Raw genomic sequence first — 19,932 nt, 5'->3', positions numbered from 1 at the left:
CTTTTTCTTATCTTGCTGCAATCTGTTTAGATTCTGATTCATTTAGGTAGATTCAGTCAAAGTAGAAGGCAAAAAAGCATTTAACTGGACACGTTTGAAAAAGCTACTCTATAATAAAACCGAGTCCAGTTAACTGTTTTTTTTTAACAACTACTTTTATCTGGCTACAGGGAGTTTTGTGTAGGCTTGTATAATTTAAGCCTTTGTTAATTTCCAAATTTAGTTACAAAAAAAGTCATGGACAGGTAATGGTACAAAATATAAGATGTTTTTACATATTTGATTGTTTTTATTATTATGGTTGAGTGAACAAAATGGCCTTGATATTTAAAGCTGATGTAAAGGAAGGAGTTTTGTGTTTATTTTATAGTTTGGCTGTTTTATTGTTTCCTCAAAGCAAAAAAAAAAGAGCTTTTAAGTTGCAATAGTTTATCTTAAGAACAAATATTCATTTTTGCACTACTCCATTATTTATGGTGCATTTTGAAATACACGTGTTTTGTAAAATACAAATACTTAAAATCTACAGTAATTATACATTATTTGTTTTTTCCTTTAGTTGCAATAGTAAATATGTCATTCACACACAATAAAGAACAAAACGAAATATTTGTTTGCACATTCAAACATAACTCAAATGCATTACACTTGTTTACCATAGCTAAAACCAAGACAAATAAGTTTATCTCCATAAGAACAGCTTATGGTGGAGATTTTATTATGTGCAGGGTGGGACTAAAGTTTTTGTCAAAAAAAAATAAAGTCTGAAATATCGAACGTACAACATATAGTGTATTTTAACTGACTGACACATTCAACTCCCCTTGCAGTTATACCTACTACAACGTTATCCCACGGTCATTAAATTAATTCAATTCTATTCCTAATTCATTTTTCTGGAGTTAATGTTTTTAATCATTATTACAGTTGTTTTTAAAACAAGCTAAAAACTAAATAAAATAAAGATTCAACTTACAATGTTTTTGTTTGGTAATTGTACTGTTTCCTCTAGAAATAATTAAAAAAAAAAAGACAATTAAAATAGTTCTTCTTAAAACACCCCAAATAAACTTAGCACAAGTAGTGATCTTCCTCCTTTTTTATTCTCAATTGCAAATACTTTAGAGATTTATAAACTCTAGCATTTTTAAGAGTTTTGTCATTTTTCTTAAGTAATTTTTATGTTCAACATAATATAGAAGCGCCATCAAGTGAACACGTGCCGCCATCATTCTGTTGTTAGTGGTAGTACCTGTGTGGTTTTGGGATGTCCGTGCCGTACTTGAATGCAGCAGGAGTCCTTCAAGTCTCCCTTCAGCACCAGGAACAGGGGGCCAGCCTGCAGAGCTCTTCCGGAGGCGGATAATCCCCGAGCCTGCGCGCAGTCGGGAAGGGATTGGTACAGCTCACCCTCAGGAAAACACATTTATGCAAGGAACGAGTTAGAGAGCAGCTCGAACGAGCAGGGAAATGGATATTTGCGTGCTGTCTTTGCCTCGTAAATACGCAGAATCTGACTGACACTTTTTTGTGTGACAGCTGTTGTTGCGTTTCATCAAACTGGGAGAAAACCCTTAGAAGCCCCTTCTGTTTTCTTTCTTTCCGTCTCTCTCCTCTCACGTTCGCATCATTTCAGCACCACGATGGTGTCTTTCAACCTGGGATTGACTCTTCTCGCCGCGGCTCTCTGGAGGGTCAATGGCGAACCGCTGACCCCTTCATCTGCGACGCAGCTAAACTCAACATCCTCATCCTCACTGTCATCCACCGACAGCCTGGAGGACCCGAGGAAGAACTCCACGGATGCTGCTGCCACGGGGTCCCGGCTTTCGCCTCTGATGGAGCATCTTCCAACTCTGAAAAATATTGTCATTTTCATCTGCGTGCTAACAGCTGCTCTCATCACATGCCTGGTCATCAAAATCGTCAGGTAGGTTCATAATAAGCAGCTATGACGACGCCGCTAAGTAATAAACAGCTCTTAAAAAAAAAAAGAAAATCTAAAAAATATGTGCTTAAATATGAACTATCAAAAGTTTTTTATTTTAGGTGTTAAAATGTTGAATTCATTGATTCTGAAAGCTTAAAACACTGTAATCCCATTTTTAAGAATCAGAAATGAAGATTTGATTGAAATAAAGATTTTATTTCAAACTTAATGGAGCCGTCCAGCCCTCACAATTGTCTAACCATCTGTTGCTACTATAGTCACCCTGTTGTTCAGAGAAAAGAAGGAAAAAAATCCTCTCCCTTCTTCTCCTTCCCACAGATCTGGCAGGCGAATCAGGAAAACACGAAAATACGACATTATAACAACCCCCGCTGAGCGCGTGGAGATGGCCCCCCTCAATGAGGAGAATGATGAGGAAGATGATTCAACCCTGTTTGATGTTAAATACAGGTTTGTCCTTTCATTGCAGGACAATTAACAACTTTTTCCCTTGAGTTCAATTCCTTGCAGTGATCTAGATCCATTTGAGAATATTCTGGATTTTTGAGAGAGAATGAGGAAGTTGTGAGGGTTACAGAAAGCACTGGAGTTCACTGGAGTAAATGTGTAACATTTTATCTCACCTCTCATCTTGATCCACATTTGCTTGAATGCAAAGCAGCTTGAAAAGCCGTTTTGACATTGAAACTTCACAGATAACTTCCCAGACGTCCTAAAGCAGCCCCAGCTCTTATTTTTTTTTCCATTTATAATGACCTCCACTTCCTGTCCAGAACAGAAAATCTTCAGAGTTAACCAACATGGCAAACCATATAGTAGCCTTTAACACTAGTGGGTCAGGAAACCTTTTCGCTTTAAGGAAACGGTTGTACTCCAAACCTTTAGTTTACATTGGGTGTCACCCTTCCGTGCTTTCAATTGTTCTTTGACTCACGAGCACTTCCTCAAAGGAAAATATGCCGTCCTGTTTACCTGGCATAGCTGACTTCAGGTCTGACAGGAGTGTCCGCAGAGGAACGCACTTCCTCCTCGCCATGTGGTCACTTGCAAACAGATTAAGCCCCTATAGACTAACTGACTTCTCCCCCTTTGATTTGCAGGTGAATTCCTCGACATTTTGGCAACTTCTGCTCGGTTCGCCATCTCAAAAGGTTTCCTGTGTCGTTGTGTCGCCATCCAAGTCCTACCAATGAGCCATGCTGCTTGTGCGTGGCTTCAGAAAAATGGACGGCGCCGTTCAGATGCCATTGTCTGCCATTCTAGGAAACCCCTATCATGTGATCAAACCTGCATGGTTATATTTTTGTGTGTTTAAACTGGAGACTCGGTGACGACAGTCAACAAACTGTTATGTATGTCTAGATCTAAAGGATTCATACCAAAAAATATATTTTTTTACAGCTAAGAGCATTGAATTAGCAGCCAAAGCCTGCCAGTATGCTTTTATTATCAGAAAGAGTTTATTAACGCACAAGGAAGAGTTGAAGAAATTGTTGAGCAACAAAAATTCTGCAGAAATGTACTAATTTGTTTTTACCAAAACAAAAAACCCCTTTCTTTTTAATCATGTTGCCGTGCATATTTAATGCATTTATACAGTTAGTATGTATATTTTTGTAATCATATGTTCAGATTGAGTCTTATTTTGCTGCTATCTTCGCTGACCTTTCTTCTGGAGTTGAACTTAGATCTCAGAACCAATCAGGATGTATTTATGGCGCGGATTTAGTGTGCGCCCTGAATGTGAATGCTGTCTTCTGTTATCAGGCGTGGCGAATTTGAGAGAATTAAATTTCAATTCTATCCTACTACTGAACTATATCATCAACAGCAGCAGCAGCTGCAGCCCAAACATCTGCACCGGTTTAACTAGAACCGCACGAACCCGTGTTTTGGTTTTTGGAGCAAAACAGAGTCACATTTCTCCGTTAATGTTCTACAATTTTATGTATATCTTGTGTAATGTAATCCTGGCAATATAAAGTCCCCCTTGTTTATGGGTAACTGTGTTACATGTACTATCATGTAGTTGGAGCCTTAAAAAGGATCAGCAGCAGAGGCTATCCGAGGATGAATGATTTAACTACTATTAAATAGATTCTTTTTTTTTTATCTCTTTTATCCATTTCTGTCTAGAAAAAGTAACAAAATAGATGCAAGTTAGATTTTTGCATATGTATTTTTAGGTCACCTTCATGTTACTTGATACATGCTCCACGGGTGCAGCGGATGACCTTCATCCTCAGCCAAGCGTGAAAAACAGAACCTGCTGTGTTAAAACGCGTATTTCTGCTCAGGATTAAAACAACCAACATTTTTCCCTATACTATAAATCACAGACGTAAACATTTTCAGATGACTAAATGTGTTTATTGTCTTTTAACATACAGAATATGTGTATGAACGGCTGAAAAAAGCCACTTTTTTTTGTAAGTCAAAAGTATTTTTGTATGCATTGGTAGTACAAGTTTAACAGATTTGCTTCTATTTAACAGTTTGCATGATATCTATTGACAGAAATCAGTAGATGATGAAACCACATCTTTAAGCATAAAAATGAATAGAAAAAAACTAATAAAATTTGTACTAAAATGTTGTTTTAAAGGATCTAGCAGATCTCTTCCTTGTTTCGTCTGTTCTCAGTTTGTCCCTGACAGCAGCTATTTTTGTGATGTTAAAGGCTGCTAAAGCTGTGGAAAAAATCACCTCATGTCAACATGCTAAATGTAGCTTATTTATTGTCTTTTATTGTCATTTTCTACAGAAAGCTAGTAAAATATTTCCAAATTGTGGCTGTTGAACCGTAAAAACCAACAGATGTGGACCCACTAGTGGTGTCTCAGTTTCCATGTCTTTACAGCATCGCTAAACTAAAGCTGCTTTTGAAGTTCTTTTAAAGGGAGAGGCTTGAAAAAAACAAACAAAAAACATCCCCATTCTGGTGAAACCGTCATAACTGCACACTTTAAAAGTACATACTAAATATTTTACAAAGGTATAAAGTTGTTCAAGTTGTACCCATAATGACAAAACAAACATGCATAAAGTAGGTTTTTCTTTTAAAAAATACAATCCTCATTTCACAGCAGGAACTCTGCATGCTGACAAAATCCTCTGCACTGTGGCAAACTAAAGATTCGGGGTTAACCGACCTAATAGTGCCGACCACAGAGCGTTTCTATTTTTGCCGAGCTCAGGCAGACGGCCACAAATAAAACCTTTCATAGCTTCAGACTGCTCACGTCATTTGCGCAACTTTCATGTCTTTTCCTAATTGACAGTGTAATAAGCTCAACATGCAAGTCAACAGATGCATCCTGGCAAAACAACACTTCCATGGATTAAAAAGAAGCAAAAAAAATCACATGGGAGCGCATGAGATGCAACTTGTTTTTTGCTGCACCAGTGCTGAAGTACTTCAAATGCGACTGATTTTCACAAACAGAGGCCATTAGGATTAAGATACCTGACTGGCAAAATGAGGAAATAAAAATGATCTTGGTACATTCAATGCTTTGGCCTAAAAATAGATGGAAAAACAAACCTGGCACCTTTTTGCCCTCATTTTCTGTTTTGACTGGACAGATTTGATCAAGTAATGAGAACCAATGTGAAGACAGTTGAGGATCTGTTTTTTTTTTTTTTTCCTAGATCTGCTCCATTCATAATAAATGTGATCATCCCTTTTTTTCTGAGCATGTGAGGAGGGCACTTTTAAAACGCTGGAATGTTTTGATTACGGGCTCAAAAGAGCAGCCTCTGGGGAATCCAACTTTATCTCGTATAGTAATACTGATCCCGAGACCCTACACAAGTATCGTTATCCAAGGTAATGAGGAGGCAATGGTGTTTTTCAGCTAATCTTCATCGGTGCAATAAACTACCGCCAAAAATATGGAAAGGAAATCTCCTATGCATTCAGGTGTTACTATTTTTGATGACATTGCAGTACTATCTAACTTCATTGCTGTCATTTCTAGTGCATAAACTGATATTGTGCGCTTTAAGGAGCTCTTCAGATTAACTGTTATCAACATTCAAATAAAATCACAGCTGATCCTTTCTTTTTAAGGCATCCTAACTTTATCCTTAGCTATTATTTTAGAAATAAATACCTTTTAACACTTACTGATACTTTTATAAAGATGGTACAAAAGCACAAAACATACAAAAGAAATATTATCAGAATTGTAGGCTAGAAAAAAATGACACCAATCTGTTGTAAGAGCTGATTTTTTTTGTACTGTACATCATTTCCTCAGATTCTTAGGGCCCCCTCTGGTGGTTTGCCCAGCAACTCACTCAAAGTGGACAGCTCGAGGCGGCAGAATTCACATCAAACTCTTGAAGAGCTCTTGTTTTGTTAACCCTCTGGGTTCCAATCCAGCGTCTGCATTTAACGAAAGCTTCAGATCTTGTAAACTACATACATTCAGCGTGTATTTTTAGTTTTTGCACAGCCTACTTGCACTTATTCGCTTGTACTTGTATCTGCACTTAATGCCTCATAGTACAAATACTTGAAAAATCGAATTGTGATCTGTGGCATTTATTTATCTTTTAATCTTGGCACACTCAAAAAAGTGGGCCATGAATTTATTTAAAGTTAAAATATTCCGGAACCAATCCAGGAAGTAGTAATACAAAGTCCTAACAAGACAAGCAGTGACAGGGAAATGTTGCACTGCCTTAAACCTGGTTCCGGCTGTTCTCCATCTCACAGCTCCCTGTGTGGAGCCGGAGCGCCCCCTGTCTGTGCAGCGTGCTCAACGTCCTGAACTCCAAGGGCATGGTGTGAGGACTGGAGCTGGAGGTGTACTCGTACTTCAGGGAGTCGTAGTAGTGGTATTTAACTGCTTTGCCATGCGAGTCCACTGGAAATGGCCAGAAGCCGTACAGATGGATCTCCTCGCAGAAGCGGGTCGCCATGGTGTACATGAGGAGGCCTGTGGTCGGACGTTTGATGTGGACGTTATTGGTCAGCCAGTATCTGTTGACAGGAATAAAAACGGTGGTAAATTAGCTGTTTTTATGTGAGACAAAAGGAGCCACCAAGGAAGGCCCCTGCAGCTGAAATGACTAAACAACACATCTGCTTCTGTGTGGCCTCTCTCCCACAGGAGTTTGATGCTGACCCAGACACATGTGCAAATGCAGACAGCTGCTGCTGATACCAGCAAGCTGAACAACTTCAGTTTCATCAAAAATCATAGGATTCAGGTGCAGAAGAACCTTTTTTTTTTTATTCATGGTCATTAAAAAAAACAACAAGTGTTCTCCAGTTCCAGCCTCTCTGCTTTTTCTGCTTTATAAACCAAACCACCTTCTGATTCCTCGCTTTCCCTTGACCTTTGTTCAAAACATCAAACGACAATACAATAAAAACAGAATATTCATTTTCAGGTTTTTTGTTTCAAGCTGACTCACAAATGCAGACATGTAAACAAGACAAGCACAATGAATAATAATCATTTTGTAATCATACATTTAAAAAGAAGAGACTCAAGCCAAGCTTTTGGATTTTTCGGTTTTTAGACATGACAAAAAATACTAGCAAAATGATGCAGGGCTCATCACAGCTAAATTGTGCGATGATGATTCAAGAAACCTTTGTGTGCAAATAGGAAAATGCAGCATCCTTAGACTAGCCTAAGAAAAATGGTCTCATCAAAAACGTTTATTTCAAGGAAAAAATTCAAGCCACTAAAAAATGTCAAACAAAGGTTGTTTTGCTAATAAAAAACTTTCTTAAGATTATTTTTCTTGAAGACAGAAAATAAGATAATTTATCTTGAAACAAGGTTTTTTTTTTTTACTTTCTTAAGTTTTTTTTTTGCAGTGAATCAAACATCACAACAAGAATGAAAGTAATAGTCAGACTTTGGACTATTAAAGTGACTGTTTCATGTGTCCTTGCAGAAAACACTGCAGACACATTGAGGTCTGTCAGTGTAGCTCTTTTATCCAACATCTCTTCTGGTTGCCTGGCAATGTCACGGTGACTGCATCCCGCTGTTTCTCACCAGGATAAACAGAGCGATCCCACTCTCCACAGTTGATTTACCGTCTGACTTTTCTGCAGCGGCGCTTGATATCTGCCAGTTGATTTGAGCTGACGTTGTGAAATTCACGCAAGATTGAATTTGCCTGGTATTTTGTGCTGTGACACAAAAGGGATTACAAAAAAAAAGAAAAAAGATTCCCACCTGAGTCAATTATAATTTATGTGCCATGTTAATTCATGGTAATATGGTGGAGACATATGGTCTGTTGATTTTGTGCAGAAACAAAGCACTGGCTGTAGGAGGGGGCTTTTATAGTTTCTTTTTTAAATGCCAACAGTTTATTTATTTCGAATTAAATAAAGCCAAGGATAAAAAAAATAATAATAATAAAGCCAAGGACTAAAATATTCCGTTTGGCAAAAAGTCACGACTTTGCCTCTGTACAGTACTTTAAAAAAAATAGGCATCTGAGTAGAATGCATCAAAAAGATGCTTATAAAGAATGAATGACAAATATATAAAAAATCTTGATGAGTTTAAGAAGGACAGCTTTGATCATTTCGACAGGCTGTCACATTAACTTTATGATCCACAAATGCAGAGGGAATTTCCTCAGCAGGATATCAAGTAAACACATTTCTCCTGAATGTCAGGTAGGTTTTTGAAAAGAACCTGAACAAGTCAGAGATAAAAAGGATTCATGTCTTCATGAAAACATGTTTTAGACCTAAATTCGGTGGTTGGAAGCCTGAGTGACTTTCTCCCCGTTCCTTGCCTGTGGCGCTCTGTTTAAAAATAGCCGGCTGGGGAGCAGATGAGCAGTTTGCCTTTTGATTATGCTGCTCACAGGTGTTCTCACCAGCTTACCCCCTGACAGCGTGGAGAAGTCGCAGCGACGGGAAGGCGGTGCGCACGTCCACGGTGTGACGCAGAATGAGGCGAAGGGCCCACTCGACGCGCTCCTCGCCCCCCTTGGCCATGAAGGCCGGGATCCACAGCACGCTGCCCCCGAGGCTCTGGAGGCGCTGCAGGAAGCGCTGCTTCCACTCCTCACTGACCAGGTCCTGGAAAGCCCGCTGAACCACAGACGGGTTCATGGTCACCAAGTTCGTCTGCCGTCCCACATCCTGGGAGTATTCGTCCACCGGTGCCAGGTTACACCTTAACACAAAGTTGATTCAGGTTTAAGGATCACATGTCTATCGGGAACAGCCTTTACGATAACCGAGCACACCTGAAGAGCGAGACAAGGACACGGAAAAGTCATGTCGCTGAATAAAATACACCCTGCAGCGCCTCTTTGTGCACTGGCCTGTTGGTAATTACCTAACTAAGTGACGCTCAACAGATGGAAGCGAGCTCTGTAGAGAATGGAGGTAGATCTTCTAAAAAAGGACATGAATGAGTCACAGAATCCAGTTATGTGCTGTTTAACTTATTGCAACTGTCTATTCGATTCAAGGAAGAAATCTAACATTGTAAACGAGCACTATTTATTAGATTGCTATTCGAAACTGTAAAGACCCACTCCAATCAAAATTGTGTTCTAGTTGTTTTTTAACACATTTTTGTGGCCTTTTTCTGATAATGGAGGACGTGCATAAATACAATTAAGCATAAAAACGGCATTTATGATTTCTTCGTTCAAATTGTGAATCAGGAGCAGACGAAAAAAGGCAGTTTAAAAAGATCATATTTATCACACAGAAACTACAATAGGAAGGCCTCAAGCTCCCTGCTCTGCTCCACTGGAATGGATCAAGAGATGATCGTAGTGAGTTTTTCAGAAAAAGTGTGAACATAAACATACTTCTTCCTATACTCTGGCTTTGGTCACCCCTGCAGATATTTAATCCAACAAAAGTTTGTACAAGTATATGAAAAACAAGGTATATCTGCATTAAGTACTGCAGGGACCACTTGAGGGACCAAATACTTGTTTTTCTTTATAGTAGATAGATAAATACATTTTTTTTATGATCTGGGTGATCATTTTTTTCTCAGTGTTTTAATATTTGATCATAGTTTTCACTTCTCTCCTGATCATTTTGCGTTTGAAGCTTTCCTAAACCTCTGAGCAAACCCAGAAACATGTGTTGCTGCAAGGCTGGCATTGAAAAAGTAACAACTGAGGCTGTTAACGCTTCGATAATCCAGATGATAGAGAATAAGAGCAAAGGCCGAACATTCTGCCAACACCAAAAGCTGTTTGTCTTAACAACAACACGTCGTATTGTGACGGGATGCACTGGAGCGAACTGATGCATTTTTTCCACCGGCAGCAACAAGCTGTGGTGCAAAACCCTTCAAGTGCCAGCTGTGAAAGAAGAAGAAAATGTAACGGTGCAGTTCTAAAAAAAACAGGGGACCAGCGGCTAACACCACAATAACTGGGAAATCTACAGTAGTCCGTAAGTGCAAATCAACAAATCCCTCAATGCAAAATATATATTTATCACAACAATTAAATAGGAACAAATAATAAAAATCAACGTTACATTTTAGAAATCAAAACAAAATTCCAGAAACCAAAACGTTAAAACATTTTTTGAAAAACAAGAGTAAATTCCAGAAATTAAATGAAATGTTAAAGAATTAAACAAAATTTAAAATAAAAACAAGAAACTGAAAAAAGTAGGTATTATGGGACATGGCTGACTGGATAATAATAATAATGGATTAGATTTATCTGTGCTTTTCCAGACTTTCAAAGCACTTACAGTGTGTCCATTATTCATTCACTCCTCATTCATACTTGGTGATGGAAACTACTGCCAGTTTGTGCCTACGGTCCCTCTGACCATCACTAGGACATTCATATGCATTCACACACCAGTGGAGCCACACTGGAGGCACGGAGGGTGAAGTGTCTTGCCCAAGGACACAACGACAGTTGGCTGGGGGGAGCGGGGATCGAACCGCTGACCCTTCGATCTTTGGACGACCTGCTCAACCGCCTGAGCCACTGCCGCCCTGGATGATTATGTTTGAGTTATGAAGAAGAGGGAAAGCGGAGGGATGTATCGCTTTAAACTGTGGTGAAGAGTTCATTGAGAAATCACCAAACTTTTGCAGCGGCTGCAGTCAGAAGGTTAGAGAAAAATTGTTTCTCAGAGGATATTGCTTTACGGCTAATAACTTCTGATTGAAAAAGTGAATGAAGATCATCTTCCAATCAGTGACGTCCCATATTACCTACATTTTCCAGTTACTTCTTTTGTTTCATTTTTATAAATTGTGTTCTGTTATTTTAGGAACGTTTTGTTTTTTAGAATTTAGTGTTATTGCTAAAACGTAAAGTTGTTTTTACTTAAATACATATCCATCTTTTTAATAATCCTTGTGATCTATACTGATGAATCCTTTCAATCTACTTTGCATTTCTGCTGGCAAGAAGACTCTGTTGAAGACCTATCCTGATAAATGAGATGGATGATGGCAAGTGCGGGCGGGCTTACGCTGCCACAACTCAGAAGTGAATTTCTAAAGGACTCCTGGCACTCTGCAGCAGTGGCGGTTCTACACTAACTTACTCCCTGGGCGAGTAACCCCACCAGCGCCCCCCCCCCCCCCCCCCGCACACATACAAAATTTGACAACATCCTGCTGTGTTCCCTATCTTCTATTTAGCCATTTTACTCAAAAAATGCATGAATTTTCTAGACTCATATTACAGGGGGGTCAAACTCAGTCACACAGGGGCCTAAGTTAAAAAAACGCTTAAGGTTTTGGGCCGAAGAAGATAAACATTTACTGAACACACTAAAGCTAAACTTTTAAACCTTTTAAACTGAACTTTTTGAACATAAATATGAATAAAAACAGGAACATTAATCCAGAATAACTCAAGTTAAACCCTAAATAACTTGTAATATTTTGCTCTCCATAGAAATATATTCTGTCAAAATTATACAAATATGAACATGCTGCAGGACAAAACAAAGAAAACCTGGAAATATTAATAAGAAATTACATATCAAATAATTCCATTTTTTTTGCTCTTTCATCATTCTTTAGAGCATTTTTTTTTAGAGCTGGACTCCTGCTTCATTTTTAGCAATAATTTCTTAATGTGTGACGTCCTGTGTGTGTCTTTGTGAAACATATCAGAGGGATTAGATCTAAAAAATAAAACTTATTGTGATTAATATGTTTAGGTCTTATAAAACATTAAAGACTAAATCTTTGAACTCATCAGTGGGATTACTCCAAAAATATTTGGCATTTCCTTAAATTTGTGCAACACCAACAGCAGAAATCCTCCAAAAAACCTCAATACATAAAAAATGTTCTGCGCTCACCACCCCTCCCCCTCCCTCTCACACACGCGGCTCCGTCTCTATGACGGGAGGCGCAGCTGCGGCTCAGAGTTGATTGTCAGATAGAAAAAGACTCCCAATCCCCTGTTAGTGTGATTCACCTAGCCACCGGAGAATTGCACTCCCCTCTCGAGTTTTTTTTACTAATGTTCCAAAGACTACCGCAAAGAGGTGCGGCCGCAAGCGTCTTGCAGCAGAGGGCGGTGGTCACGTGCGCATTGGGTCTGCTGTGTCTGAGCAAAGAATTGTGGGAAATAACCCCCATTGCCTGCTTTTGTCGAAATTGGGTTGAGCACGGATGTTTTTTCTGCCTAAATCCTTTTCATGTGCCTGTTTTACGATGTTTCACTCTGAATTATTCTTTTTTTTTTTTTTTTTTTTTTTTTGCACCATGAGTGTGAAGAGGAAATAGGAGGAAGACATTATTAAGAGTCTGATGTTTCAAAATTAAAGCATTAAGTGTCGGCTACTGAAGCAATTTCAACTTAAAAGCTTTAAGCTACCTCTTTGAATATAGTATGTACCACATCGGGCACGGCAAATGCCGCCCCCTATGAAGTGCCGCCCTGGGCGACCGCCCACATTGCCCATATCAAAAACCGCCACTGCTCTGCAGAAACTTTGTTCTGGAAAAGGTTTGTAGATTTTGGCTAAAAACAGCATAATCACGACTAAAAGACCACTGGACACACTTTACGAAAAGGTCGAAAGATCATCACAGTGGAACTTTAAAGTAAAACCACTGAGCTAATAGTATATCTTATTACTTAAATACAACTTCTTCCTTTAGCCTATGGGAATTCAAGAGGAGCTGAAACCTCCCCTCATCAGGACGGGCGCCTCTACAAAGAGAGGATGTGACACCAAAAGAGTGGCATCAAGAGTTTTTCCAGCTCAATCGGGTGCTGCTGCACGCTTTCCTACACATTCACCAGTGTTAAAATCACTGATTGCAAGTGCTGCTTCTTACACGGATTGCAGACAGTCCATCTCTTTGTTAGATTTCAACCAACCTCACCACTTCACATCCATCAGTTTCAACAACAGAGCTGTAAAAAAAACTCATTTTTTTCGCCTTTAAAAGACTGGTTGAAGTGTGGTGCATAAACCACAATCAGACTGGCTCATCAGTTTGCACGCTCGCACAAACAGAGCCGCCTCATGTTTGTAAATGAAATCAGGAGAGCGCCGATGTTTCTCCTCCTGTGCATGCCTAAAACGCTTCAAAATGTCAATTTTGTGTACAATCGTGCATTTAATTGCCCTCAGTCTAGTTGCTGGATTTCAAATTTTACCTGACTGTAAACATTTTTTCTAATGTACAGCTCCTGTATTTCCAGTTAGAGCACATCAAAAATGTTAGAGATGTTATTATTCTAATGTGATTTATGCAAATTCTCAACAAAAAAACAAAAAAATCAGACTGATGTGCAAATGAGTCTCAGCAGCAGCCTTGAGGCTGGCGTCTTTCAGGATTTCTTTCACCGGGGAGACTTGTATCAATGCAACGTCCTTTAAAAGGAACATATAAAAACAAAAACCCCACCTGATCACAAAATCATGAGCGTCGATCTCGGATCCACAGCTGCTGTTCAGCAGAATCCCAGAGTTTCCCACGATGGCGCAGCGTCTGTGGTGCTGGTTTTTCATCGGCGACACGGTCGGCAGCAGGCGGTAGAGATTTTCGGAGATGTTAGTGGTGCTGTGGCGATCAAACACATAGTGGATGATGTCTCCCGGCTTCAGCGTGCCCTTTAAAATAGATATGTCTCTTTCTGGGTCAAGAAATTGCAGGATGTTTTTCCTGCAATTAAGAGACAAAGCACGTAAGAAAAAAAACAACAACTTCTCAGCGGATCAGATGATCATTGGAGTGAGGAGAATACCTGATGAGGTTGGAGAGGGTCTTATTGAAGGTCCAGGTTTTTAATGAGTGGTTATTGTAACTCAGACCAATAGGATCCTTCAGTGTTTTTATCACAGAGGTCGGATCCGGATGAGCTGCGGCTTTCCTGAACGACAATAGCTGGTATTTACAATAAAGCGCTGACCTTTAAAGTCTGGATCAATACAAGACGGAGGCCGTGTTTTTCTTTCCATTCACAGTGTGGGGCTTTCCTTTCTCATAAAAGATCTCAGAAAAGAAATGAAACTGCCTCTTAGATTTTGAATCAGAAGTGAGTTTTACCCCTAGCAGAAATCCTTTCAACTTTTACAAAAACTCAATCCCCATAATGTTAAATTATTCAAAATTTACTCAGATGAAAATGATGTTTATAACATGTTTTTGTGGCATTTTTCTGATGACAAAGGACATATTTACAGAAAATTGTCAATCAAGAGCAGACGGAGAAATACAACTGGAAAAAGCTTGGAGCTGTGGATCGCCCTGATGTTGCTCGCCATTTTTGTTGCACCGGTGATGCTAGGTGTGGGGTTGTGAGGAGCTGTAAGCTAGCGGGAGAGGGTGTAAAGAGATGAGTGATGGGAAAGGGGTGGGCTTACTCCACGCCATCAGTCAGAAGTGAATTTCTAATGAACTCCTGCCGCTCTGCAGAAACTATGTCCAAGAAAATGACACAGGTTTTTTGATTTTGCCAAACATCATCATCATAATTAAAAGACCACTGGGAATGATTTTAGAATAGATGAATAGATGATTAGAGTGGGGCTTTCAAATATTTTTCCCAAATTGTGCCATGTTGTTTTCGACGAAGGACCCCTTCATCCATTTTGTTAACCCACTATTTTCCTTCTGGGGGTCACAGGGTTGCTGGAGCCTATCCTGACTACTGTTGGGCAAAGGAGGGGTACACCCTGGAAAGGCTGCCAGTCACCAAGGCACACTAGCACTCACACACACATACCTAGGGACAATTTCGAGTCACCAATTAACCTATGAAGCATATTTTTGGAAACCAGAGTGCCTGGAGAAAACCCAAGGGGAGAACATGCAAACTCCACACAGGAAGGTCCCGGCCGGGATTCAAACCAGGGCCTTCTCACTGCAAGGTGGGGGTGCTAACCGACGGGTTAAGAAAAGCCGGAGGCCCTTTAGAAAAAAATGATGTAACTAATTCTATTCACCCAGACACGTTTTCCTAAACTAAGATTATTTCTTGATAAGATTATTTTTCTTGCAGGAACAGAAAATAGGACGTTTTTCTTCAGATCTTTCTACAGATTTCGTGTTTGCAGTGTGCAGACTTTCTTCTAAAAGTTATGGAACCCTCACTGAGTGACTCATTGTGCTTTCAATGAAAAAGGAACGCACAGCGACACCACATCGTTTCTGACTGATAAAATGGTTGGGGGAGGGGAGGGGGGCGAGAGGACAGAATGTCAGACCTGTGGGGTTTGGGGATGAGTTGCTGTAAGTTTATCTTCTTCCGTCCAAGATCTCTGCAGAAAAGAGATTGAATTAGAGATCACTCAGCGGGCCAGGCTTGTTGCATTTGATGCGTTTAAAGAGTGGAGATGATGGAGTGAAAGTACAGGAAGCACATATCAGCACATATTTTCGGGAAAACCACACCGTGAGCCCATTTGGTGATGTAATGACCAGAAATGTGTCCTTAATGAAACCTTCCAGCTCTGCTTTGAGGGAGGAAGAGTGCAACCCCTGTTTCAGCGTGCCGAGCACATCCGCCGTGCATGCATTCACTGTAGAGATGCTACAGATTTGATATTTGGAGAGGATTTTGCAAACTTGACCTTGGCAACATCTGAGAATTATGACACAAATGATTGGAAAACCGGAGCCACAACGGCATGGTGTGGAGGTGTTAGCGGCTTCAAGTCGCCTTCAAAATAGACTTTTATTTGGCGGCATTAATGCAGACACGGAATTGGATCGGGTTGCTCTCCCATGGTAAATCACACACCAGTGTGACCTCATTATAACTGTCAGCCACAGCAGCGTAATTGCATTTAAAACAAAATGCTCTTGCTGATAGTGAAATATGAGAACCCAGCAGCCATGGAGGGGGATAAAAATAGTTTCTTTTCTTTCAGGGCAACAAACCTAGTCACAGTTACCATATAGAAGAAGGAAAAAACAAACAGTCTTTCTGTTCTGCACCTTATTGAGCTAAATTTAGGGAGGATTTGGGGCAGGATGTGGGTGACTTTCATTCCTGCTGCCCTCCTCAGCATTGCAAAGTCTCAAAGTGTGGGAGAGCTGCTTCTTCCTTCACCTGTCCTTCTCTTTCAGGCATACTCACAGGGTGGAAATGTATCCTGTCCCGCATGCAAGCTGCTGCAAAAAACAAAAAAAGGACTGGTCCTTGGAGAGCCAGGCTGCTGGGGGAACAGCTGCTACTGTGTGCAAGTGCTGGGAGATATGAACAGATGAAAGCTTCTCTTTCTATGCTTCAGAAACTCATCCATTCTTCCTCCATCAGATCGGGTCAGATCGGATCAGATCAGATCAGATCAGATCAGATCAGATAGTATAGGATCAGATCAGATCATTAGGCAGGATAACCTGCTGGGCTGCAAACAAAAAGGAAGCGCAGACGGGATAAATAATGAAGGCTGTACTTACGCAGCTTCTTTTTCCACTTCTGCAATATCGTCAATGATCAGAAGCAGCACCAGCAGCGTTACGGACCCGAACAGAACAGAACGGAGCACCAGCGGCATGGTGTGGAGGTGGGGGAGGGAGGGTGGGAGTCTCTTCTTTCTCCTACATTCTGCCCCCCGTTTCCATTCACACCCCGAGAAGCGGATCGGTCATCGTCTTTGTTCTCATCGCCGGACAACCCCCTACCCCTCCCACTCCACTCCAGTCCAGTCGACTCCCCCCCCCCCTCCTCCTCTTGAAAGTGTTTCTGTCTCGCGGCAGCGCTGCGGTCAAACTTTGAGGGCGCGCATCCACGGAGCTGGACGTGGAGCTGCAAGACGTGGAGCACACGACGAGTCTTAAAGGCGCAGACAGGAGGTGACCCCCCCCCCCCCCCACACACACACACACCTCCTCCAACACATCCTCCCATCCGAGGGATGGATAACACCCCCCCCCCCTCCTTTTTGGAGGATGCACTGGGGACCAGCAGCTCAGGTGTGTGTGTGTGTGGGGGGGGGGGGGGGGGGGGGCATTAGCATATTACCTGAGGGCGTTTGGGTTTCATGAGGAACCTGGATTCAAGCGAGAATCCTCACTTTTGGATGATTATCTGTATGGAATTCTGTCATAAAACCAAGCAATTCATGCAAAACCCAAACACGCCACTTCTCCCCAACTTTGTCCCTGTAGCCTGTTAATGTATCTATGAAGGTCTATGGAGAAGAATGTCATCATGTCTCAGAATAATAAAAACGTCCTTCTACAAAGTTCTGAACATTCAAGTTGCTGATGCAGCTTAAAATGGAAGAAATTGTAGAAAATTCCTGAAAAACATGACCCCCTAATAGCAGATGTACATAAAACCTGGTTCTGAGAGTGAAATGTGTCTGTGTGGATCAACATTTTCAAATGCACATGGGTAAATGAATTTAGGTTGTCTTGTTTGGTCACATTGTACAACAAGGGTCTTTCATTTAATGCTACTCAGTGCATTACAGGCATTAACAACATAATAATACTTTATTTAATATGCATCTGGCACTAACATTAATTGATCGAGCCTCATTATATAGTGTTCCTATTTGTAAATCCTTAAGTAAATCAGATAACAATTTGAGGAAAGACACCCTTCCAATTGGCCAGCCATATACCAAATATATATATATACCAAATATATATATATATATATATATATATATATATATATATATATATATATATATATATATATATATATATATATATTTGGTATACGTTATTATCTTAACAAGAGATAATAACGTTATTGGAGACAAATAACACCAAGTAAAAAGGATTGAAATATTGAATTATTTTGTCTTGAAATGATTATTATTTGACATTAATATCATTTCAATAATCACTGAGAAGAGAAATCCCATTAATTAACTTAATTTAACATTTTGCATTTACAAAACTAATCTTCTACTCTGCATCTGCACCTTCATAGCTTATCTTTAGTTAAATCTAAAGATTCCAATGTAATGTGATGATATTTAATCCCTCATCTAAAGTGCCATTCAGCCTATCTCATGTGTTTTTTGGGGAAAAGTGGCATATTTTGTGGGCAAAACAAACCTACACCCAGACTACCAGCTTTTTGAAAAAATCCTCTGTGTATAATATGGATTGTTTCATTTTAAAGACACAGATAAGGGTCTAAGCCCTATAAACTGTAAAGGAGCTCTTGGTGCTTTGACTAAAAGGGAAAATTGTTCAGGTAACATGAAGTTTGTTATACATATTTAGTCCGTTTGGGATAGTTTAAATGCTTGCAAAAAGATGATCAGTCAGACGGTAAAAGGTAAAGAAGTCAAAGCTCTGCAGTGAAGACTTATCCCTTTTGCACCTCAGCTCGGGTTCATCTCGCTAAAGCATTCTTAGTTGACAGCTCCAAAAGGAAACAGCAGCGTGCAGCTGCTTCTGTGTGGATTGATGGATGGATGTTTGACTTTCAACAAGGACACCTTCCTGTTCAGCTGCTTTCTGCGTGTCTTTATCTGTGTCGTGCATCAACAGTGAGAATCCGACTGTTCCAGCGATCTTGCTGTCATGCACAGTCTTCATGATTAGCATCATTCTGCTATTATTAGGCTTTGCTGCCACCTGAGGACGACACAAACACACCCAAATGCCGATTTCCATTTTTAGGCATGTGTGCAATCTGTAATGCAATGAAATGAGAGTTTATGAAAAACTCCTGTGGCTACTTTTGTGCAAACACAGTTTTCATAGATTAATAAGCTGCAATGACTTAGTTATAAATGTCTAGCTTCTGAGTTTTGCTGATTTTTTTAAAAAAGATTGAAGGGAGGCAGAAATGTCCCCTTTCATCTGTGTTTGTGCTGCAGTGAAACAGAAAATAAACCGCCAGCTAAACTCACAGTCAGACATGAACTCTGCGTGGTAGCCATCTGAAAAATTCAAGCACGAGGTTCTCTGAAAAGCCTTTGGATTCCCTGCACGTAAAGCAGCGTGATGCCAACCAAACCTCACCTCGTTCTCTCGGCATGGATCCGCCTGGGGAGTGACATGGAGAAACACGCCAACAGCATCCTCGCAGCTCAACATCATCACGAACATCCACCAGTTCACTTTTTTGACAATAAAAACATTTAAGAATTCTGGGAAATCCAAGCAGAAAATGTAAAACAGCTGCTTTGAGTGAGGTGTGGACAGAGTGTTGCAGGATCTTCCAACCTGAACGTTTTTCCTCAAAATCCATGTCGGCTTTGTTTCAGAAGGAATGGAGCATTTATAGTTGTCCAACTGTTTCCAGATTCAAAATATCTGATGTGATTTTATGGTTTTTTGCGCACAAATATAAGGGGGGGGAAAAAGAAGTGTTGGATAATCTTCAAGATAACAGAAAAAAATCTTTGTAGCAGTTTAAAATGTGTTCAATTTTTACTTAATTTTTTTCCAACTGCCAACATCCAATATTTTGTACATTATCAATAAACCAACTATTACTGTAAATATTAGGACATTTTTGCCAATGTTAAAAAAAAAAAAGTTTAAAAAATGCTATAAAGAACTCCAGGAAATTTCCAGGTCTCTCAAAATTGTGGG

At 40.1% G+C, this 19,932-nt stretch overlaps 2 protein-coding genes across 3 annotated transcripts; one reads left to right on the top strand and one right to left on the bottom strand.

Annotated features, from left to right (window-relative positions):
• The first annotated feature begins 1,326 nt into the window (after window positions 1-1,326).
• On the top strand, window positions 1,327-4,558 carry fam174b (family with sequence similarity 174 member B). Its single transcript, XM_020704072.2, has 3 exons — window positions 1,327-1,930; window positions 2,270-2,401; window positions 3,052-4,558. Exons 1-3 carry the CDS (start codon window positions 1,644-1,646, stop codon window positions 3,053-3,055), a joined length of 423 nt encoding a protein of 140 aa, XP_020559731.1. The 5' UTR covers window positions 1,327-1,643; the 3' UTR covers window positions 3,056-4,558.
• st8sia2 (ST8 alpha-N-acetyl-neuraminide alpha-2,8-sialyltransferase 2) lies at window positions 4,300-17,199 on the bottom strand. Of its 2 annotated transcripts, XM_023955832.2 has the most exons (6): window positions 16,822-17,199; window positions 15,624-15,677; window positions 14,162-14,287; window positions 13,822-14,079; window positions 8,824-9,117; window positions 4,300-6,941 (listed from the first exon to the last, which is right to left on the bottom strand). In XM_023955832.2, the coding sequence occupies exons 1-6, from the start codon at window positions 16,917-16,919 to the stop codon at window positions 6,641-6,643; spliced, it is 1,131 nt and encodes a 376-aa protein (XP_023811600.1). In that variant the 5' UTR covers window positions 16,920-17,199; the 3' UTR covers window positions 4,300-6,640. The 2 variants fall into 2 exon arrangements, with proteins under 2 accessions (XP_023811600.1, XP_023811601.1); XM_023955833.2 differs by lacking the exon at window positions 15,624-15,677 and having other exon boundaries at window positions 16,822-17,038.
• Window positions 17,200-19,932: the final 2,733 nt, after the last annotated feature.

This window comes from Oryzias latipes, chromosome 6 (assembly GCF_053564925.1).
Source record: "Oryzias latipes strain Hd-rR chromosome 6, Olatipes_Hd-rR_3.1".
In the NCBI taxonomy this organism is placed as follows: Eukaryota; Metazoa; Chordata; class Actinopteri; order Beloniformes; family Adrianichthyidae; genus Oryzias; species Oryzias latipes.
The sequence above is the reverse complement of the archived record's forward strand: the minus strand, read 5'-3'. Positions and strand labels throughout refer to the sequence as shown.

Excerpts from the sequence above, each read along its gene's own strand:
- fam174b (XM_020704072.2), top strand. The coding sequence starts at position 1,644 with ATGGTGTCTTTCAACCTGGGATTGACTCTTCTCGCCGCGGCTCTCTGG. Across the intron at positions 1,931-2,269 it reads CTGGTCATCAAAATCGTCAG|ATCTGGCAGGCGAATCAGGA; the intron begins GTAGGTTCATAA and ends TCCTTCCCACAG.
- st8sia2 (XM_023955832.2), bottom strand. The coding sequence starts at position 16,919 with ATGCCGCTGGTGCTCCGTTCTGTTCTGTTCGGGTCCGTAACGCTGCTG. Across the intron at positions 14,288-15,623 it reads CTCATCCCCAAACCCCACAG|GAAAGCCGCAGCTCATCCGG; the intron begins GTCTGACATTCT and ends ATTGTCGTTCAG. Across the intron at positions 14,080-14,161 it reads ACCCTCTCCAACCTCATCAG|GAAAAACATCCTGCAATTTC; the intron begins GTATTCTCCTCA and ends TCTTAATTGCAG.